The sequence below is a fragment of the Nannobrachium achirus genome (assembly GCF_963921795.1).
Source record: "Nannobrachium achirus genome assembly, chromosome: 4".
Taxonomy (NCBI): Eukaryota; Metazoa; Chordata; class Actinopteri; order Myctophiformes; family Myctophidae; genus Nannobrachium; species Nannobrachium achirus.
The window spans coordinates 48,075,346-48,099,166 of NC_137813.1; the positions used below are offsets into that span (position 1 = coordinate 48,075,346).

At 45.0% G+C, this 23,821-nt stretch overlaps 1 protein-coding gene across 1 annotated transcript in view; it reads right to left on the reverse strand.

Annotated features, from left to right (window-relative positions):
- LOC308283692 (protein sidekick-2-like) overlaps positions 1 to 23,821 on the reverse strand; it is a gene marked incomplete at its 3' end in the record, with an annotated part of 114,699 nt that continues 90,878 nt past the window's right edge. Inside the window, exons 38-44 of the mRNA XM_080724159.1 lie at positions 22,274 to 22,435; positions 18,278 to 18,403; positions 18,024 to 18,188; positions 16,937 to 17,077; positions 11,339 to 11,483; positions 5,242 to 5,371; positions 1 to 447 (exon numbers count right to left, since the gene is read on the reverse strand). Coding sequence (XP_080580285.1) covers positions 1 to 447; positions 5,242 to 5,371; positions 11,339 to 11,483; positions 16,937 to 17,077; positions 18,024 to 18,188; positions 18,278 to 18,403; positions 22,274 to 22,435 — 1,316 coding nt within the window. The remainder of the gene's footprint in view (positions 448 to 5,241; positions 5,372 to 11,338; positions 11,484 to 16,936; positions 17,078 to 18,023; positions 18,189 to 18,277; positions 18,404 to 22,273; positions 22,436 to 23,821) is intronic.

Sequence of the window (23,821 nt, forward strand, 5' to 3'; positions counted from 1 at the left end):
TCAAACGAATGAGGAGAAGCCAGCGGTGGGGGCCTGAGAGGCACAGCCCAGGCTGCTGGGGGGGCGGTACAAGGTGCCGTGCTGGCTCGGCGGTTCCGAGGACAGCAGGGACGGGGTGGGAGTCCGGCTGCCTTTGGACCTGAACAGAGTGCTCTGGCCCGGGCCCAGCGGCGGCTGCAGCGGGGAGGTGATGGAGGTGGTGGAGGTGGTGGAGGTGGTGGTGCCCTGGGGCAGCAGCGGGGGCAGCGGGGGCAGGGGCGGCGGGTGCGGTCGGGACTCCTGCTCCACCAGGGGCTCGGGCTGGGAGTAGCCGTACGCCGGCGGGCGGGACACGCCTTTCTGCTGCCTCCGCCAGGAGTTGTAGTAGGTGGGGTCGCTGATGTAGTGGTTGACGAAGGAGTGGGTCTTCTGGCGGCTCTGGTCCATCTCGTATTCGCTGTCGCTGCCCTGCGAGTGGACAGAGGGGGTTTATGTCAGACGGCGAAATGCTTGATAAATAACCAAGGCAAAACTGAAAACATCTGCAGTAGATTGTACCGATAACATACAAAGAACATGCTGTAGATTTAGAACATACTCTACTGTACGGCATAACTCTACCTCTTGGTCTCAATCTACTTATAATTAAATCAGACACTGCTTCTAAAAAGGGCCTTCTGTGTTCACGCACCAAATGTTATTTATGCACTACTCACTACTACGCTTATTGCGATCGTCAGTTCGCAGTTACTATCAAAACCTCCACCGGCTGTCAGTCTGTCCGTCAGTCAGTCAGTCTGTCAGTCTGTCCGTCACGTCACACTTTTGCCCTACTCATATCTCCGCCACCGTTGCCCCTATCCATGCCGAATTTTGCACACACACTCCTTGGCTGCCAAACCACAACCTCCACCCCTCATTTCTCACATGGCCCTCTTCTAGCGCCACCATGAGGCAGATTCTTGCAAAACACATTTTTGGACACTGCTCCCTACAGATCTTGCCCTAAAATCACGCAAAGCGTTACACAGTATCTCTAAAGTCATGTCATCAACATGGATATGTCCCATTTCCCATATTCCCTCCTGATTGGCTACCAGTGCCTTCTAAAGTTTGTGTATGCGACCTGAGGGAGTCTTACTGGTTGAAATGGTAATGTAAACATTAAACACCTTCCAGAATTGTAATGGTCTAAAACCATGGCAAGCTAAATTGGATTTGCTGTTCAATATTTCAGTTTATTTGGGCATGGAAATACTCTGTTGGATTTATTTTATTAATGTAGGAAGTATGTCTGAACACATAGCTGTTAGATGAAACGACTTCACCGCAAATACTGTAGGAAGTATTTACAAGCGACCACGGAGAAACTGTTACCGTAATCACACTACTGCTATGCATATAAACACTTCAATCGAATAATTGCCGTAACCTGATTAGTCCCAGTAATCAGGTCATTAGTGTGCATGCAAACGCACGTCAATAATCGTACATTTGCGACTCTCCAAGGATCCGTGGAAAATATTAACATAATGTACATAAAGCCCTGTGGAGCACAAATGTTTTAAGAATGCAAAAGTGACTCCTAGAAATGAAAAAAGAGCACTTGAAGGGTTTCAGTTTGTTTATGCTGTGAAGTTAATCCATCAATCCTTTAAGCTACAATTGTTCCTTTGGGTGACTCTTGTCACTTTAACTGCCAAAGAACTAAACTGGATTCTTTGCCAAAACTAAAACTCACACATTAAACATCAGGTCTAAATGTTTTCACTACAATAAGTGAGGGGAGGTTTGACAGTAATGTATGTCTATTAAGTGCCTGGCCGTCCCCAGTTCCTCTGAACTGAAGGGCTATAGTTGGACACAGGGGTCCATAAAAATAACACAAGGTTATCTCCTAGGGTCTCCTAGGGTAGGTACCCTCACAAAGAACATGCAGTAATCCTGTTCTCTATACTGCCTCCCCCTGGCCAGCCTGATGGAGGGGATAGGAACTGGTTGGAATAACGTGTTCCTTCCTTGCACGCGCTACATCGAACCGGGGAAACTCCCCCTGTCAGGTGAAAAGAAGCGACTTGGACTCCTCATGCATAGAAGGCATGAGGTCAGTCCGTTGTCTCCCCAGGTTGGCAGAGGGAGTCTAGCGCCCAGGATTACATTAGATCATTGACACTGGTATGGGTTACAAAATCGTGGGATAAAAATGTATCGGGGTTGGATTGTGAGCTTGTACATTTGCTATTGTTTTAAATTGAAGATAATAAAAATAAGACAAAACCCTGAAATGGTTTAGAAAATATGCGCTTAATAAACAAACCATATTAACTAAATTGAAAAAATATATTACATTATCAAAACATCAAACATTTATCTGCTGTTTGTCATAAATAAAAGCTTGGAGCATTCAGAAGTGAGTTGCGAGCCCCCGCTTTGTTTTTCAAATAGTCTACGTTTCAAAAAGGAAATGTGCGTATTTAATTCAGTCTGACCAGAGGCAGGGATAAAACATATTTCCCCACCGGCGATAAGAAATAAATGACCAGAGGGGAGTATATCAAAGCAGAGGCATGGACTGCCCCCCTCTTCCCCCCTCCCCCATCAGCCCCAAGCAGGGGTGTCGCACCAAATTCTGGGCCCTGGGTAGTACTTTAACTATTGAAAAATAGTTGCGAGCTTGTAGATCTGCTATTTTTGAAAAATCGTGAAAATGTGTGCAAGCCTTTGAACATTTCATAACCTTCTAAGGTTTTTTGAAAAACCTATGTTTCTATGTCAGTGGTGCTCAAAACCTTTTCATGTGAAGTACCCCCGAAATGAAATGTATTTGGCCACGGAACTCCCCCATCTCAAAATATTTAGTTCCAGGGACGCCCCCCCCCCCCCCCCCCCCCCGAAAAACAAATGTTGGACACAGGCAAACAGACATCGTTCCCGAGTAGGCCGGTCCCCGACTAGATGCTCGGCCACTCGTCAGGAAGATACATAGATCTCCATATATGGGCATAACATGGACGCAATGGTCAAAACGGGTCCTATGACAACAGGTGTAATGGGGTTTGCATTAAAGGGCGCGGCATTCATTCCCTGTTTACATTGTTCCCGAGTAGGCAGGTCCCCGACTAGACGCTCGGCGGCCGAGGTCAAAGAATTGCGCACATTTTCACGACTTAAAAATAAAATAGCAGATCTATAAGCTTGCAGCGCGGCACTTGTGAGCTTGTATATCTGCTATTTTTCAATAGCTAAAGTATCAAATAATTGGGCCCTAGTAACTCAGTCCCACTCCCCCCTCCCCTTGTGACGCCCCTGGCCCCAAGCAAATGGAACCCTGGGTAGGACAGATGTAGCAGCTCCATGACTTCATTTATTTGCTCGAGGGCTCAAGGTAAACAGTGGAAAGGCTACGCGGGGGAGACGAACAACGCGGGGTTTGCAGTTCCCGGGAGAGCTGTGTTTATTCAGACCCGGTTGAACAATGTTTTGACTGTGCAGGTACCTGATAAATATGCTATGAAGAGCACCAAGCGCCAGGTGCGGAAAGACAGATGTTCTCGCCCGCTATGAACGTGGAGGAGGTGGGGGGTCTCATGAGCTACCATGATCATCTAGTGTCTCCTGTTCTTCTCCATCGGTAGCCATCACTCCCCACTAACCCATTTTTCATTCTTTTTACTCGTCTGGACCTCCCCATTCCTACACTGTAAAATCCACTGTTTGTTTGTTTTTTTCTTTTTTTTTTTACTGTGGGTTTTACTGTGTATGCAGTGTTGTAAAGTAACTAAATAGATTTACTTAAGTACTGTACTTAAGTACAGTTTTGAGGTATCATCTGTACTTTTCTTGAGTATATCCAGTTTTCAGTACTTTTACTTCTACTCCACTAGGCTACATCTTGGATCCAAACATTGTACTTTTAATTATTTGAAAACTTTAGTTACTAGTTACTTATCAGATATATCAATGATTATATTATAAAACATACATTAAACCACTTCAGACTGATTTTATACATTGGCTATTTGAAAATAGCCGCTGCTATGCAAGTGTTGTGAGCTTGTAGATCTGCTATTTTCAAACATTTTGTACTTTTACTGTACTTGATGCTAATATTTTTGATTTACTCAAGTAAATGTTGAATTCTGGACTTCTATTTGTAACAGAGTATTTCTAGAATGCAGTATTGATACTTTCACTTTAGTAGAAAATGTGGGAGCGGCCCGGATTAACATGACATTTCCTGTTTTAGGACAATTAATAAGCGATGACGGCAGTACGGGTCGGAGAGACTTGAGACGTGAGAATGCGACTCATATGGCCTTCCCACAAGGGAGAGATCACTCATAATAACTGAGAGACAGATCATCCGGGTCATCGCTCATGGCGGCCCTGTGTCAACAGACAGCGCATCGCAGCATTTTTGAGGCGAAGAGTTTGAGGGTGTCCCTCAAGTTTCTCCAGGCTGCCATTAATTCATTCTCGGCCTTTGAAATTAGGCTGCAGCCTCTATTTATCGGCAAAGAGAGTGGGGACGGGAGTGTTCTTCAGAGACGCTGTTCCGAGCAGTGCTGGTAAGTGGTAATTATGTGAAATAAAAAATACAGAATGTGTCAAAGAGGCTTGGAGAGTGATGGCAAGAAAGCGTTTGTGGGGCGACGCTGACTAAATAACTAAACATCACTGTAAGAATGTCAATCTTGCCGTAGAGCAGGGGTCTTCAACGTTTTCAGGCCAAGGACCCCTTAGCTGAGAGAGAGATGAAGCAGGGACCCCCAGATTCCATATAGTTTCATCGTTTGACAGCACAATCATCAGTGTTTTTTGGATTCAGGTCAATTTGTGTTATCACATAATTATGTAACCACTTGAACCGTCAGTACTTAATAAACTTGACCTCTCACTCTGTACTTAGTGTGCTCCTTTTTCCCCTCTACATCAAACCTCTTTGCTGAAAATAGCCGATCTACAAGCTCACACGACGCCTCGCGCTGCTAGGCGTTGTGAGCTTGTAGATCTGCTATTTTTTGGCTGAAGTTCTCTGAATATGGACATTAGGGTTCAAGTGGTTATAAAAAAGGAGAAGAAATGTTTCTATCAAACAAAGATTTGACGGACCCCCTGTAGTCACTCTGAGGACCCCCTAGGGGTCCCGGACCACCTGTTGAAGACCCTTGCCGTAGAGTTCCTCCTTGAATTGACGATGTTTATGAATAAAGTTCGCCAGGCCTGGAGAGAGAAACGATCTATGAGCGTGCATCTCATTACCTGAGAGTCGGATATTTCAGAGGGTTTCTCGGTCAGGCTGCTGCTTTCGGCTGGAATCAGGTCATTATACTTTGTGCTGACATCCTCGTCGGAGTAATGCAGGCTGCCTGGACTGGGCCGGGGAGGAGACCTGAACACACAGAGAGGACAGTAGACATAAGTTAGTCTGTGGCGGTGGTTTTCAACCTTTTTTCATGTCAACGTCTGTTATTCATTCTGCATTTGAGCCACAGGCCACCATTTGATGAGATTTAGCCTCTCAGATCCAAGACTTAGAATATTGTGTTGCCGTTGGATAAGATAGTGTCCACAATTCCATACTGTATTGATGTGTTAGGAGAGATGACATGCAAAACATTGACCAAAAAACAATTCTTCTGCATTCTCTAACTGTGTAGACTTCTTGTAAATTAAGTAGGCCTAATGCAGATGTTTAACAATAATTTAATTTAATGTAAGGGTCCATTTGGTTAGCAACTCCATCATTTAGCTGGGGACCACCTGGAACCCCCTCAAGGACCTGTGGTGGTCCCTGGACCACTGGTTGAAAACGAGTTCATGGGACTGGATGTCAAATGTTTCAATTTAAAGGAATCCCCAGTTTGGTATGCATTGGCCACAGACCCAAGTAACTCTGAGAGCACAAATGGAACCAAACAAAGATTTGCTTGTACACTCTCAGAGTTTCATTCGGTTCCTGACTATCAGTAATTTAGCCGGGGACCCCCTGGAACCCCCTCAAGGACCCCTGGAACCTCCTCAAGGACCCCTGGGGTTTCTGAGAACCACAGAGCTAGAGAATCTGCAGACAGAAAAAGAAAACGGCTCATTTTATCTGCTTCTCCCCACTTGTCATTCCCCACCCACAGTTCCTTATCTCCCTTTTGGGCAACTCGAGCACTCGTATCAGATACGTTCCCCCGCTGAGATCAATAAGAAAATGGCTCGTCCTGTGACTGACACCTCAACAGTCTGATGACTAATGCATACAAAAAAAGAAAACATTCCGAAGCCGCTCGCCTCAAAGCTTTACCTCCCGCGGGCAGGTTCCGCTGGATTAAAGCCCACGTGCTCGGCGCGCTCGCATTGATTAAGATAATGATCCCGATGATAGCTCTCTTCAGAGGGAGTGTGTGACAACAACAGGATGGATTAGTCATGCATTCTCAGAAGCCACTGAAACATGGAGCGATAGCCCATAAATGGTTCTATTCCCTTGGACCGTCTCCCTCTGATCTCCGTTTAAAATCGTCCGCGTGGAATGCAGACAGAGGAGGAGGGGGGAGAATTATACGCTATATAACTCTGTCTGTTGAACGGGGCCGTCATGAGACGCAGAGGACTCTCAAGCGTGAGAGCGTCATCATTGGAAGAGCTCGCTGTGCCAATTAGAGGCCTCATGCAGAATGACTGGGTAAGAGTAAGAGTAGTCCTTCCAGGCCGCACGACGTGCAGAGACTGTTAGAGAGGCAGGAGCTGAAATTTCGAAAAGGGCCTTTTGGTGGAAATATCGAAAATAGCAGACCTTCAAGCTCACAAGGTCGGCCATTTTCGGCCATTTTCGGTGCGTGATACCACACTGAACTATAAGCATAATCAAGTCGATACTCGTGATGTGGCGTAATGGCATGGATTTCTAGACAGATTCTTTCAACATGACACTGCATTCAAGTTTAGGAGAGTTTGCAATTCTCTTGAATGCTGCCTTCAGGTATGGCATGGAAAGGAGGCATTTTGATTTCTTTCACCATAGTAAAAACTGCATTCATGGTCTGGAGAGGGCACTTTTTACAGACGGATAAAAGCGGCAGGGGCTCAAGCCAGTGGTGTGTTCTAGACTCTTTTTTTAGGGCATACCATAATCTATGATCCACGGCTATTCGTGTAACCAGGGCAGACGCCAGTGCATAATGCCCATCAGATACACTACTTTGAAAGGTTCAAGAGGGCTGAGGGCAGATGCTTTTAAAAAAGAACGTCTTCACAGCATACGCCGTATACCCGCGTTACAGGTAGAACACAGCACTGGCTCAAGTCCCCTTTGCTCTCTATGTGTGCACGTGCCTGGCTCGCTGTGCCAATTAGAGGCATCATGCAGAATGACTGGGTATAAGTAAGAGTAGTCCGTCCAGGTCGAAGGAAAACAACCCCCTGCTTTGGGCCGGCTCCGGCCGTTAAGCCCAAGTGAAGCAGAAAGAGACATCTGTGTGTGAGCGGGTAATTGTTTTTCTCCTCCTCCTGCGGTAATACCTGGCGTCTGTGTCGCCATGAGGCCGTTCGTGCAGAATCCAGCATTGGACCACGCAGACCGGCCCGCAGTGCATCACTGGACTGCATGCTTTAGTTTTCTCATCAGCACACACCTCACGCTACGGTCTCTCTACCAAGAGAAGTGATACGCTTCAGGAGGATTAATATTCAAGTACAAAATTGCACTTGAAGCCAAATTGATCCGAAAGGGTGACTGAGAACTAGACGGGCGTAAGAAATGCGCCGGTGACAACTGTAAAATTAAGCCACTGTATGCGGGAAGACGGTCTTTGAAAATCAAACTAAATATTATGCCTGGAGGGGCTTTGCATAACGTTGTTGTCGAGTGGAAACCTTGTGTGTCCAAAACTCTTCGTCTTGCATTTATCATTTTAAAATGATTTAAACTAGTGAAAACAGCCGATCTACAAGCACACAACGCCTCGCACCGCGAGGCGTTGTGTGCTTGTAGATCTGCTGTTTTCACTACCTTTGTGCGACGGCCTTGTATGATGAAGCAGGGCTTTACTTTGCGAAAAAACGTACAAATTTGAAACTTGGGAGATACGAGGTTTCTGCCTGACAGTGACGATAAGGCGTAAGCAGGAGCTGTAAATCACTGAGGGAAAACTCGAGGATGGGAAGAGTGGTGGAAGAAGACACAACGTGACAGTGACCGTGGAAGGGGTTAACACGTCAAACGGACGTCTTTCCCGCGAGCCACGACAAAATATCCATTTGGAATTCAGAGGCGGTTTCGAGCGGAGAGAAAAAAAAATGATGGGGCCAGAGGGATGGGAATGCGTGTCAGTGTGTTGGTGGGGAGGGTTCTATTAACCCCTTAGCCTTCGCGTACACCCCCTCCCCCTGCCGCGTTGAATTATTTAGAAAGTACTGTACGCCCCCCACTCCATCTTATCCTCCCCCTCCATCCTTCTCCCCCCCACACGGGAGGCCCTCTACCAACTCTGCTTCTCCAGGCCACAGATCATTAGCAGAGAGAATACCAGATTGGAGCCCTTCAAAGGAGAAGCTCAAGGCCTTTTGATCCCATCCACAGTCTTAGCTTGGGTTGATGATGGGAAAAAAAGCAAAACACAACACAACACACACACGCACAAAAACTCCCTGTGCCCTAACAGTCAGAAACCCCATCCCAAAGCTTTCTACCATATAGTAATGGCCACTCTGATACGTGTACTGCAACAGCAGCTTCTCGCTTCCTTCAGATCATGAATTGCCGCTGTCCACAGGGGCGGAAAGGGGGAGGAAAGTTACTAGGGCCCAAGGTGGAGGGGCCTTAATTATTTTATATACTTTAGCTATTGAAAAATAGCAGATATACAAGCTCACAGCGCAGCACCCGGTGCCGCACTGCAAGCTTGTAGATCTGCTATTTTTGAAAAGTCGTGAAAATGTGTGCAAATCTTAGAATTTTATGTATTTTATAAGCGAACATTTGTGACTCAAATTTAGATTCTGGGGGGTCCCTGGAACTAAATATTTTGAGATGGGGGTCCATACATATCATTTTGGGGGTCCTTGACATGAAAAAGTTTGAGCACGACTGACATAGAAACTGAAATATTCACAAGACCTGGCCTGCACAAATTTTCACGATTTTTCTAAAATAGCAGATCTACAAGCACGCAGCGCGGTGCTCAGTGCCACGCAGTGAGATTGTATATCTGCTATTCTTCAATAGCTAAAGTACCCAGGGCCCAGAATTTAGTGCGACACCACTGGCTGTCCACTATATGCCTCGACCCGAGGCCCATGCCCCCACCCTAACATGTGAGCTGCGTCCCATCCCGGAGCATGGCTTCTTACAGCAGAGGCCTTGTGGAAGTCTGTTATCTAATGTTTAGCTAAACATTACCACAGAGGCAGGCTGCCAAAGTCCTGATGGATTGAAGGACGCGTTCTCTCACACACGGCATTGCACTTTGCTGTTTCGAGAGGTCGCTCTCACGGAGCTACAGTCCTGTAGTGTTAACTCAAAGCCGAGGGTGTAAAAACGGACCCGCCGAGGGTCCAGTTTCACACTCCCAGACAGTGTTGTAAAGTAACTAAGTACATTTACTTAAGTACTGTACTTAAGTACAGTTTTGGGGTACTTTTACTTTACTGGAGTATTTCTAATTATCGGTACTTTTACTTCTACTCCACTACATTCTAGATCCAAATATTGTACTTTTAATCCACTACATGTATTTGAAAACTTGAGTTACTAGTTACTTTACAGATATCAATTATAATATCATAAAACATAAATTAACCACTTTAGCCCTATTTTATACATACCGGTAGGCAATTTGAAAATAGCAGATCTACAAGCTCACTAGATCTGCTATTTTCAAACATTTTGTACTTTTACTTTTGGTACTCTAAGTACAATTTGATAAGGGTGCCCTCACACCAAAATACCTAGAGTGGAATACGCCAATGCATTTCAATGAGAATGGAGCGCTTTTTTTTTTGCCAGTAGAGGATTTCTGCAAAAAACGCTCCATTCTCATTGAAATGCATTGGCGGATTCCAGTCTAGGTATTTTGGTGTGAGGGCACCCTAACGGAGTATTTCTATGTTGCAGTATTGATACTTTTACTTAAGTAAACACATTTGAGTACTTTTTCCACCACTGCTCCCAGATCTAAACGAACACTTTTCAAAGCGTGCCGAGACGTGCTCCGAGATGTTCTCTGGGGCCGCAGCCAGATTTAAGATGGCCGGCGCTGACCAATAAGCAGCCTTTGTCTGAAGCCGTGATGGGATGACAAAGAGTGCATGCAAAAGCTCATGAATGCTAACGGAGCACCATTGTGTTGCTCCCTTATATAAGTCACTGCCTCACACATTCGCGCGCGCACACACACACACACACACACACACACACACACACACACACACACACACACACACACACACACACACACACACACACACACACACACACAACACACACACACACACACACACACACACACACACACACACACACACACACGCACGCACACGTACTGAATACCAATGAGGAGAATGAAACGGATGGAGGCTGAAATTAGCAGCTGGTCTCCTGCAGACTTCGGTTTGTTCTCCCAGGACTGCTACTCAGAAGCAGAGAGATGGAGGCGAACCAACACTCCATTAAGTATTCCTATACCAGCGCGGTCCGTCAATACACAAGACGTTAGACACAGTGGGGGGAGGGGAAACTTGTTAGCGGGCGATTGATTCATATGACAGCGTGTGATTGAAAGCACAGTTTGTGGCGAGCATGACTGACCGTGTGTATATGGCATTCACGAATAGTGATTTTTAGTATTCGAATTATTCAACCTCAAAGTATTCGAATGTCGAATATTCGACATGACTGGCCAAACTGTCAAATATTAAGTAAGCAAGAGGCAAACATTGTGAAAATAGCCGATCTACATGCTCACAACGCCTCGCGTTGCGAGGCGTTGTGAGCATGTAGATCGGCTATTTTCACAACATTTATCTGACACATTAAATGTAATACCTACAATTCTAAGTGCTTGTCAGGGTGGGGGTCCCCTGTTCAAATATGTTTATTTTGGGGGTCACGGCCTAAAAAGGTTTGAGAACATCTGGTATAGAGCATTAACAAATTCATCCACCAGGGGTATTGACAGCTCATTCTTATGACTTCCTATCTAGCCCAAGCTTTATAAACTATATATTTTTTAAAGAGAAAACAATAAAAAAATAAAAATAAGCGAATATTCGACTTTGGTGAACAATGTCGAATAGTGACTTTGATATTCTAATATTCTAATATTCGAATATTTGGTGAATGCCCTATTCGTGGCGAGCATAAACTGACCGTGTGTAGATGCCGTTCTTGCGGCAGAAAGAGTTCTTGACTGACAGGCGCCTGTTGTTGAGCTCCAGCGCGGGGAAGCGGCCCTCGTCCAGCCTCACCATCTCTCCGTGCGTCAGAGGCAGCGCCGTGCAGTTGGAGTGGTTGCCTGTGTAGGATTGCGGGGACACTGTGTGAAGGTTAGTTTTTTTAGCAGCGTTCGATTAAAAACAAAACCCCCTAAAACAACAAATTAGAGGTTCTTAAACCACTCAAGAACGCCATTTATACTGTGTCTAGTCTCGCGTTGCCAGACAGCTATTCCACAATCTCCAAATGCTATAAAATTTAGAGTCTGGAACTACACCTAGAGCTGGCACTTCCGTTCACGAAAATATATTTTTTATGGTTTTGATTTATTTTAGGATACATTTGCGTGACTGTAAAGACGAAATGGAAGTGCAGAGAAGGCTCCACATCCCTTATCCCTAACTTAAAGGAGTAGTTCACCCCCAAAATGACTTTTTTGTCGCATTCCTAATACAATAATTTGATTACGATAAATTTACCCCAATTGATTCCGGATGGGGACCCAAATGCATTTCGGTCCCCATCCGTAATCAATGGGGGTACATTTACTTTTTTACTTTTTTTTTGTCTTAGGAATGTGACAAAAAACTAAAAATATTATTGAACTCAAGTCTCCCTGGCGTGAGTAATCAATAGGAAAAAAGTCATTTTTGGGGTGAACTACTCCTTTAATCCCTTACTGATCAGAGGTTCCGTTCTCCAGACTGTATGACGATAGACTGGCCACGCGAGACTATACTTTGTCCTACGACATGGTGAATTAACAGAGATCTTTAATTACATTGTTAAATTGTAATATCATCAAACAAATATAAAACAAATCAGACAGCCTACATTTCCCAAAAGGAAATAATGCAGTCTAGGATTACCCCCGAGGAAACAAGGCCATTTTTGGTGTAATCATTATTTAGACTACAGTAAGTGTTTTGACTGTACTCGTGCTTTTTTACATTTCTGTCTAATTAAATATTCAATCAATCAATCAATCAAAGTCTGAACAAAAGCAGGATGAAACACATCCCCCACCGATGGTTCACATGAATGACCAGAGTGGGATATCAAAAGCAGAGGCACAGATTTCCCCCTGCATACCCCCTTCCAGCGAATCGAACCCTGGTTTTGACATGAAATATTAGTCTGCAGTTCAACTTCATGTATGGCTTTAGGATTCAGGCCATGTAGGGCTGAGGAATGTTACATGTATATAGCGTGACCTTCACTCAAATCTCTCAGGACTAGACAGCAACTTCCCTCTAAAAGGCCAGATGAGACAGTCGAGACTAAAGTTCAATAGTTTGTGTCAATAGTAGTGTTAAATTAACTATTAAGCCGTAAGGGTTGAATTTGACAGTTCCAGGGTTGAATTAACAATCAGGATCTTTTCGCATAGATATTGCAACTATTTAAAGCTACTATATAAAGCTACAATGGATTAACACTGTAGAGTTGCTGTGGTGCACAGGCCTTGATCAGCATGCTTATTACCTACTGTATTACATGTGCAAAACAGTGATAATGTTGATGTTGGTTTGATTGATTGAAGACTTTATTAGAAGTTTGCATAGGAAAAGGTACAGTTTTGTGACGGTACAGTTCACTGGTACAAGGTCAACTAAAAGGAGATCCTAGTAAGCACTATTTGCACAGGAAACCATTAAAGTATCTCATATACCAGTGGTTCTCAAAGTGGATTCCAGGGACTCCAGGGTCTAAATTGACCCATACTAGTATGTAACTCTGACAGTATGTAACCCTGGCGGGTTCATTTGTTTCCATTTGTACACTGTCAGAGTTGAGGAGAGACCTTGAAATGTGAAAGTTTGAGAAACACTGTCATATAACATTGAATGACAGACGGATAGAACACAGTACTATGTTATAAAATAACATTGCAAAAAAAATATACAGTAGATAATTACAGAGAAGGGTCAGGGGGAGGGTAAGGCTGGGCTAGGTTTTTTTTTTTTTTTACCACACATGCTTCTTGGTCACATGCTTCTTGATGCCAGAACCGATCTGAATGCCATGTTGTAACAACAGCATCTTCCACACAGCCCTGGCTCAGGCTGTGTGTCCATTAAAACAATCAAAATCTGAATCTAACTCTGATTCAAGCAGACTGTCTTCCATTTTCGTGAATGGAAGACGCTCCCCCAGACACCTAAAACACTCAGTCTGTCAGGGAGTCAGTGGGATGTAGAGGGGGACTTTGAGGTGTGAGATTTGGCAGAGAGAGTATAGGCCAGAGGCTCCGCTGACCTCTGGTCTTCCTGACTGGTTACTGTGATCTCACCCTGCACTGGTCCTGGGGCCTCAGTGGCCACCGCTGGCCCCCCCGGTTAAACAAACAGCCGTCAGTTGGGACAAGAACAGCGGTGCGGTAGGGAGAGCAGGGACGTGCTGAGAATCTTAGAGAGGCAGGGGCTGACATTTCTAAAAGGGCCTTTTGGTGAAAATATTGAAAATAGCAGACCTCCAAGCGCGACGCGTTGTGAGCTCGGAGGTCGGCTATTTTCGGTGCTTGATACCACACTGAACTAAGCGTGATCAAGTGAATACTGGAGATGTGGCGTAACGACATGGATTTCACAGAGAGGACAATTCTGTCAACATAAGATGCGGCATTCAAGTTCAGGAGAGTTTGGACAAGGCATTTCTCTTTGAATGCTGCCTTCAGGTATGGCATGGAAAGAGGACATTTGCATTTCGTTCACCATAGTAAAAACTACGTTCATGGTCTGGAGAGGGCACTTTTTACACACAGATAAAAGGGCAGGGGCTCAAGCCCCCTTTGATGTCTAAGTGTGCACGTGCCTGTGGGAGAGTGTTAAAGGGCTGGGACTGAAGAGAAGGCATAAGAAGCCGTCTTTGTGTTCCCACCACACAAACACGGGCCTTGTCCCGGGCCGGTCCAGCCAAAACACTGTTTACTGACCCCCGGGATTCTGGCACCGCACTAAATGCTGACCAAGCTCAACCAACCTGACCTCTCTCCTATGCACTTATTCCCTCAGCCCCCTTTTCTCACCACTCTATCTTTCTTCTCTGGGTGGTCGAGTGAACGACCGACCCCCTGCCAGCAGCACCTCCTTGTTGCTGGGTGACCGGATCATTACTGGTCCATTAAACCCTTGTTTTGACTGCCCTGTCAGTCAAACCAGCATGTGTGGTATTAAGAGATACCAATACATGACATAACACATAAGGCGGTAGTTGTTGCTAGTCATTCAGCTCCATTCCCATTCCATCATGTGATCACACCGACTTGTAGACAAATGAAGCTCTGGCCTTAGTTTGTGCAGGACACAAGAGTCTCTCGCCCGACCGGGTGTAATCATTACGTCACACTGTCGTACTCCAATCAGAGCTCAAGTAAGGGAGGCTCTTTAAATACGGCTTGCATTCACTAATAGCTCTTCTTGTCTGGTTGCCTGCTTTGCATTCTGCTGCCGCTTACCCAGCCTCCACCTTTCAAAGTCAAAGTCTGGTATAGGCTCAAATACTTGTGATTTCTGTCTGCTGATTCAAGCTATGTAAATGTATTGCACATAACGACAAAATGTGACATAGCTCTGTTTATGCAATGCTGTAACCCCTCCAACTGTATATATGTTCCCCCTTTTCAACTGTTTTTACTATGTTTTGACACTTGCTTTGCCAATGTAAACGTATGTTTTCTCATGGCAATAAAGCTCCTTTGAATTGTATTGCTATTGTACTGCTATTGTATCCCTATGGGGGGGTTTGGTTAACATTCCCTGATTTGCCTAGCAAGCCACTTGGACAAAATTCCGGGATCATCTCCGAATGCGTAGACCTTTAAGGCCAAGTTTAACTGTATTCTATTTGTTGCAGTAAATGTTTAAATCGACTTTGACGTGAGTGTCCCTGACTAGAGTGCACGTTAATATGGAGTTGGTATTAGCCAACTCTGAGTCTGAACAGCACAGTGCCAGTTAAGTCTGTGATTTCACCACTATACATGGAATTAAGCCCTTTGCACACAGGCGCGTTCATCCGCACGGATAAAACTGACAATTTCATTTTTTTTAAAAGAAAACAATGATTCTCTACGACCTCATGCACACCGGATCCGAATTAGCCGTGCGACGAGTGGCTGCGGCCGTGCGTTTTTTCTCGATCGAACCCAGTTCGATTTGTGCGAATAAAACTCATTATTCCTTTTGGGATCCGCAGCGCCGATTCCGCACAGCATTGCACACCAAATCCAATGCGTTTTATTCACGCAGCAAACGAAAAAAAATAAAAAACGCAACTGTGCTGTGTGCAAAGGGCTTTATTCAGCATGGTTGTAAAACCTAATGTATGTTTTGGGATTGATGGGACATGAGAGAAACTGTAACATCTTACCTAAATACTGTATACTGTATGTTCATATCTTGAGGAAATGTACTGGGTACTAAACTTAAGTTCCCAGCACTTCTTTATGCTTTCTATTCCCGAAGGCCTGGAGATTGTAAAAAGTCTGTTGAAGTACTGTATTATTTGTCTAACTGAAGCCATTTGTTTTTTGTTTTGTCTTGGTAAAGTCTCCCCTTAAAATATATATATCGTTTAACTAAATGGGTTTCCTTTCCTGGTTAAATAAAGGCTAAATCAAAATGAAAAACAAGCAGGAAGCCTGTAAATCTTGTAAAGCCTGTATAAATTACTTCAGCATTGCAACCCCCGCCGAACCACTTATTCCAGGCATTGATCCTTGTTGTAGTTAAACCTGACTATTCTTTGGGCCGCTTCAGTTTCAGCGCGAGCGTCGTTTTTCACCTGTCAGCCAAATCGAGTGAGGAAACCCAGGCAGTTTGGATAATTGCGCAAGCCTTTGCACTCTTAACTTTAACTCTCAAATACCGGGAACGCGCCCGAGTCGCGTTAGATTCTAACCACTTTAACCATTATTGTATGCTTTAACTTTAGAAAAATAGCAGATATACAAGCTCACAGCGTGGCACCGAGTGCCGCGCTGCGATCTGCTATTTTTGAAAAATCGTGAAAATGTGTGCAAGTCTTTAAACATCTTTGACCCGATCTTTGACCCGACTTCTAAATCCTTCCTCTAAATCAGTGGTTCTCAAACTTTTTCATGTCAAGGACCCCCAAAATTACAGGTATTTAGCCACAGACCTCCATCTCAAAATATGTTGTTCCAGGGACCCCCCAGAAGCAGAGATTTGAGTTATAAATGTTCGCTTTTAAATAGATATATTCAAAGACTTGCAAAGAAAAAATCATGATTTTTCAAAAATAGCAGATCTACAAGCTCGCAGCGTGGCACTCGGTGCCGCGCTGCGAGCTTGTATATCTGCTATTTTTCAATAGTTAAAGCAGTCAATAATCCTAGGCCTAAATGGGTTAAAAGATAGTTTTCAGATGTGTAATCATTAAAAAGCAATCCCCGGCGAAGCCGCGTACCCGGGCAAAGAGACGCTCTCGATCGATCGCTTGTCAAGTTTGCAGAGGCAGAGAGAGCAATATTCACATCAGAGCTGAGCTGAGGCGGCGCCTGTGGCCTACCTGAGTCTGCCTTCTTGGTGTAGTTCTTGCTCTGGCCTCGGATGATGAGGATGAAAACCAGTAGGAGGATGAAGATCAGCCCCACCAGAGCGATCACCACCAGGAACCACCACTCCTCGTAGAACGGAGATACTTTCTGGGCTAAAACACATTAGTCATAAGAAAACAATGTTAAAACCAACAACTAAAGCAACATTTCGTTAATGTCCGGTGGAAACCTTGTATGTCCAAAACTGTTTGTTTTGGATTTATCATTTTAGAAATGATTTAAACTAGTGAAAACAGCCGATCTACAAGCACACAACGCCTCGCGGTGCGAGGCGTTGTGTGCTTGTAGATCTGCTGTTTTCACTACTTTTGTGCAACGGCCTTGTATGGTGAAGCAGGGCTTTACTTTGCGAATACATTTACAAATTTGAAACTTGGAGATACAAGGTTTCTGCCCGACAGTGTCGATATGTTACCATTTGTCTCTCTTTGTCTCTTCTCTCTCGTGAACATTATCCATCTCTAAAATTATTCTCTTTTATTTATTGTTGGTTACTGTGGTTATTGTTTTACAATCTGTATTATTATTATGGATTATTTTCTTTGTGTACATTCATTGATACAGCCTAAAATAGTGCCAGTTCAGGGCGTGGCTGGCATTTGGAAACACATGTCTGTTCCGAGCTGGCTGGTTCTGGAGAACCACTCATCCGATCGACTTCACACTCGACACTGCCCTTCCTCGGATGTGAAGTCGATCGGGTGAATGGTTCTCGACATATGCGAAAAATCAAGTCATACAGACATACATACATACAGAGATTCCTGGAATGTACACATATACTGTAGATGGTTAGGTGTGTGTCTGTTTTTGGCTGTGGTTTAATGTGTGTGAATAATAGAAAAACAATAGAAAAACTATAAAATCCACCGAGTGGTAATGTTTCGAGCTGGGAGGCTCTTCCTCAGGTCCTAGGAATGTCTGATAATGAATAATGCCATGGGAATGAAAATGAAATCAGCTAATCATTCATTCATTCATTCATTAATTCACTCACTCACACATTCATTATTAATGAACTGCTTTGAATGAATTAACCTGATATCGAAGGGGATGGGGCACTGGGAGAACCGTAGCCATAGTCGTTGACCCCAATGACCCGGAAGTCATAGGTGACCCCTTCTCTTAGTATGTCCAGGTTAAGCGTGTATGACGTCACTTCCTTGGGAATGTCTTTGATGAGGATGTCCCAGAGGCCTTCGTCTAGAGGCAAGATGAGGAAATAATTACGTTAACATTCATAACAGCGTCTCTGGTAGTCGACACACTGTATGCTTGAAGGTGGGGCTCACCGGAAGGCCTGGCCTCGATGACGTAGCGCGTGATGGGGGCGCGGCCTGGATCTCCGCTGGTCCAATGCAAGGTGAGGGCGGTGCCGTAGCGAGAGAAGAAGGGTTCTCCAGGAGGGCCTGGGGCTCCTTCGGAATACAAACGAGAGCAAAGCAACACAGCATAAATGAATGACGGACTGGACTTCACAAGGAAGGGGCTTACAAACACAATCAGGAAGCACTCATTTACCGTTTTCTCAATCGCTTTGATGCACCCATTACGTTTAAAACATAATTCTCAAATTATATTTTACAAGGGCCCTACAGACGCTAGGATCAGCAGCGGCCGTGCCGTGGTGAGACACAAACACACTCGCTCAGCGAGTAAACGCCGCACGGTATTTCACAAAGATAAACACAATCCAGCTCTCGCTGCCCGCGTACGCATGCACAAACGAGCACGCTCACGGGGATTTCACGGGGCCGCGCCCGCTCACCTCACCGCCCCTAAACTAAAATAGCCGCCCGCCTCCCATTGAAAATGAATTACTAGGATGCGGTATCGTCTGGAACCCCCTTAATACGCAAATATTTTCTCTAAAACCAGAGACTCAAAACCCCTCACCCATACTGTAACGCAAATGAGCATGACACTATTTCACAGAATGAACTTTACTCAGATGGCTATGTACATTTAACGCTCACACAGACAGTCGGGTTAAACATTGCATGATGTTGTTTGACAGACAGAAAGACAGACAGACAGACAGATGGGTAAGAGGGAGGGGAAGATGTGTGAATATTTCAGACTAGTTCATTTTTTATAGGCGCTTCCACAGGTATTGTGGAAAGCCTATTGACTTGAGGTCAGGCTGAAGCCTGGGGCAAAGCGCTCCACCGTGGCCTCTATCATTCCGATATTCAGGAATGTTACAGAGATAAAAACACCTGGGCATTTCAGGAGACAGACCACCGGAATAAAATATGCTGGAGCAGCCGACTGGTCCGCATGTGTTTAACATTTTGCAGGGGTGACTGACGTTTCGACGTTCGTCTTCCTCAGAGTCAAACAGCAGGAATGTAAGTAGGCTACTACAGTATGCAACATGCCACATACACACTACTGCAGTGGTTCTCAACCTGTGGGTCGGGACCCCCCAGAGGGGTCCCCAAATTATTTTGGGGTGGTCCCCAGATGTTTAGCTAAATGTTAACATCGTTTTCTCACTCAACAGTGAACAGACCAACATACAGTATTAAGTGTATACAGGGTATCTGCACATTTCCAATTTAAGAACTTTAAAGACTTTTTTTAGCACCTCTGGTCAAACATTGGTCAAATTGTCAAATATTAGAGGCAGAAATTGTGAAAATAGCCGATCTACATGCTCACAACGCCTCACAACGCGAGGCGTTGTGAGCATGTATATCGGCTATTTGGAATAGATCGAGTCAAACTAAACGTAATGCCAACTCTTACAATTCCAAGTGCTTGTGAAGGGTGCGGGGGTCCCCAGAGGGTGGGGGGGTCCCCAGTTAAAATATGATTATTTTGGGGGTTGCGGCCTGAAAAGGTTGAGAACCACTGCACTACTGAACTGCACACATTACCACATTGTCTCTGTAACGTGGCCATTGTGCAAGCAACATACTGTACATACCGACATTAAAGGAGTAGTTCACCCCCATGACTTTTCTTCTTTTTTGTTTAGTCACACCATGGAGACTTGAGTTCAATAAAAAAAATTGTATTTGTCGCATTCCTAAGACAAAACAAAATATTATAGTAATTTTACCCCCATTGATTCTGGATGGGGACCCAAATGCATGGCCCTGGATGGGGACCCAAATGAATTTGGGTCAGAATCAATGGGGGTAAATTTAGGGTCGAGGGTCAAGTAAATGTACCTCCATTGATTCTCACACAAATTAATTTGGGTCCCCATCCAGGGCCTTGTATTTGGGTCCCCATCAGGCCCATGCATTGGGGTCCCCATCCAGAATCAATGGGGGTAAATTTAATCTAATACATTTTTTTGTCTTAGGAATTCGACAAATACAAAACAATATTATTGAACTCAAGTCTCCATGGTGTGACTAATCAATTGAAAAAAAAAAAAAAAAAGTCATTTTGGGGGTGAACTACTCCTTTAATGTATTATTAATGGACTGTCCATTCAGTTAATTCCCCCATACTCTTACTGTCAAATGTTACCACCTCGGCCTCTGGTGGCAGAGGCATCAAAGCAGGAGGAGACAGTCAACACGATGAGAGCAAACAACGCCATTTAGAGCTCAAGCGCTCCAGCGTTTCAGAACATCAACCCTGAACAGAATTAGACGCCACGGTAGGCCCGGGAAAATCACTGGACGTGGGCAGCACAGTGGACGTGCCAGCCCAGCGTGGGGTTAACAATGTGTGCTGCAATATCAGAAAACTGGTTTAATCCAGCGTGTTCTCTCTCGCCACTGAACACCACAATACAGCCGGCCTTATTGATTTCTTGGGGAGCTTTATAGCTGCTCTCATGACTGAGAACGAGAGAGAGAGGAGTGGTGAGGCCTGATAATTTGGGACAATGTCAGTTTTCACAGCTCCATTCTTGTCAGAATGGTTTGCTGCCTGCAGCAAGGGAGGACACACACGCGCGCGCGCGCACGCACGCACGCACGCACGCACGCACGCACGCACGCACGCACGCATGTGCACGCACACACGCACAGAACACAGAAGGAGTTCAGACTAGAGTTTGAAATTTAAATGTTTCTACTTGAGACATAACAGGGGCTGTAGAGACAGTGCAGAGAGTGCAAACAGTTCAGTCCATGTTGGTCTTTTTCTTTCCTCAGTGCAAGCTGTGCTTTTTCCCTGACTACACAGCATCAGAGAAGACAAAGAGGTCTAGTTTTTTTTTTTAAGGTGCAGCTCAACCCTTGCGAATCAATGGTTTGCTGGCAGCCCTCCGATGGTGATGGACCTACTCGCCGTAAACCTAATCCAATTGAGGAGTGTATTTCCACTGCAGCGTGAAGTTGGAAGGTCTATGATCACCAAACGTACAACCAGTTGTCTTTGCTTGGTAAAATGAATGCTGCTCGTGGGGGCAGCACATCTATAAACTACGGAGGGTGCAAGGCGCCGAGCCAAAATGATTTTCTCTATAAGCCTTGAAGAATACCAGTCCACTCGCCCAATTTCACACTCGCCTCGGGGCGTCTGTCCGGCGTTTCCTAACGTAACCTCAGTAAACTAACCCTAACCTTGGTAAAACGGTGCCAAAACCTAATCCTATTCCTAATAAAAATGTCTAACTCTAAACTTGCAGTATTTATAACCTTATCCTCAGTAAAAACAAATACAAGAATGCAAGAACCGCCCACCGAGCGGTCTGCGTGAGGTCGGCGGAAAAAATTAGGGCGAGTGTGAAATTGGGCGAGCAGACTGGTTATACCGTTTTGAAAGGCCAGACATCAGGTGGACAAAGCCTCGCAGGGAGGAAAGACTGGACTGGTTGCTCAATAATATGTGTGCACTGCAGTGAGGCAGTCCAGCAAAAGCTAAGGCATGGCAACATGACTGGTGTCAGTCATGTTGCCATACCTTAGAAACAGAAATGATGAATTTACTTTAAGAACATTTAACTTTTTTCCCTTGCAGCCAAGGTATGGCAGCTGCACCGTTAGATGAACATGAATAAACAAACACGTTTCTTCCTTATATGTGTGTCCAGAAAATACACAGCACAAAATGTACAGCAAGTCTTTGTACAGTTTTTTTTCTTCTTTTTTTTGATCAGAAAGAAATATACATTTGGTGACCTTGCAGATATCGACTGACTTTGTGTGTTTTTATGCATGCGGATAACATTTTGAGTGTTATAGGCTGTTTTTCCCAAAGAGAGCAATTTACTCTTTGGGGATTACAATTTTAAGAATTAGGTTAGAGTTTCAGGAAATGCATGAGCCATTGAGAAAGAAAAATCAACTAAAACCTAACCAGATGATCGCCAGTCTCACCTTCTCCCGGCCCTGTGGTGATGTTGGCCTCCACCTCGGGGCCGTACGTGAGGGTCTTGGCGCGGACGCGGAAGTTGTAGGTGACCCCGTCCGCCAGGTCTTTGATCTTCATCCACAGGGGGGCGCTGCCCTTCACGTCTACCGTCACTATCTTACTGACACCTGGGTTAGTGCGAGGAGAGGAGTCTGTACAACAGGAAACACCAAGACTCTAGAGGCTGCAAGCGACAGGTTGGCACATTGAAGCTCTCACTCTCTCTCAACGCAGACAGTGGCATTTCCTGTGCGCGCGTGCTCTCGCTTTTATGCGCGCAAGCTTGTCAAGCTCACACATATAGAAACAAGCCCACATAAACAGAGAATGCACACAGAAGCAGGGGCGTCACAAGGGGGGGAAACGTGGGACTGAGTTACTCGGGCCCAAGGTGGAGGGGGCCTTCATTATTTAGCTATTAAAAAATAGCAGATATACAAGCTCACAGCGCGGCACTGAGTGCCGCGCTGCAAGCCTGTAGTGCTGCTATTTTTGAAAAGTCGTGAAAATGTGTCTTTTTTATACGGACATTTGTACAATTTTGCTTCTGGGGGGTCCCTGGAACTAAATATTTTGAGATGGGGGTCCGTGGCCAAATACATATCATTTTGGGGCGTCCTTCACGTGAAAAAGTTTGAGCACCACTGACTAGAAAAATTAGAAGGATTTGAAATATTCAAAGACTTGACGATTTTTTACGATTTTTCAAAAAACAGCCGATCTACAAGCTCGCAGCGCGGCACTCGGTGCCACGCTGTGAGCTTGTAGATCTGCTGTTTTTTCAATAGTTAAAGCACAAAATTCATGGGGGGGGGGGGGGCCCACAGTGAATCCTTGTACCCAGGGCCCAGAATTTGGTGCGACGCCCCTGCACAGAAGCAAAGAAACACACATAGAGTCGAGATGCACATCCACAAAGAAAGCAGCTGAAACAGACAGATGGCGGTAAAGGAATAATAAAGTCAGTTACAGTCTCACTCACATCATGCCACATATGGCAGCATAGCCAGCGACCAGATCTTCCAATCTCTCCATTGACTTAACTGTGGAATCATCTGAGTGAGTGTTATCCCTCAACATATTGGCATACACCGACTATTATTCCAAAGGCACGCCAGATAGACAGACAGACAGGCAGAGAGATCAGAGGCTCTGCTTGGGCTTTGCTCTGAGCCCATTAGCGGGGAGTCCAGGGACCACAGCAGCTTGTGCTTAGCATTCGATCCCTGCTCCCAATTACTTAAGAATCTGGTTTGGGCAGCCAAACTTCAGCCAGCTATTAGCCATGCCCCGCTCGGCGAGAAAGGAAGTTCTGGAAGGCTACACTGAGTCACCCCCGAAGCACTCGAGCAACCATGCGGTATAGTATGTTCCTATAGGGCACGTTGCCCATCTGTAACAGATTAGGGCATGAGCTTTTTTAAACTGCGTGATAAAAAAAAGGAAAAGAAAGAGCACAACAGGGTGAACAGCAGCTGGGGAATGTCAAGGTAACAGCGTGTAGTTATTAGGGA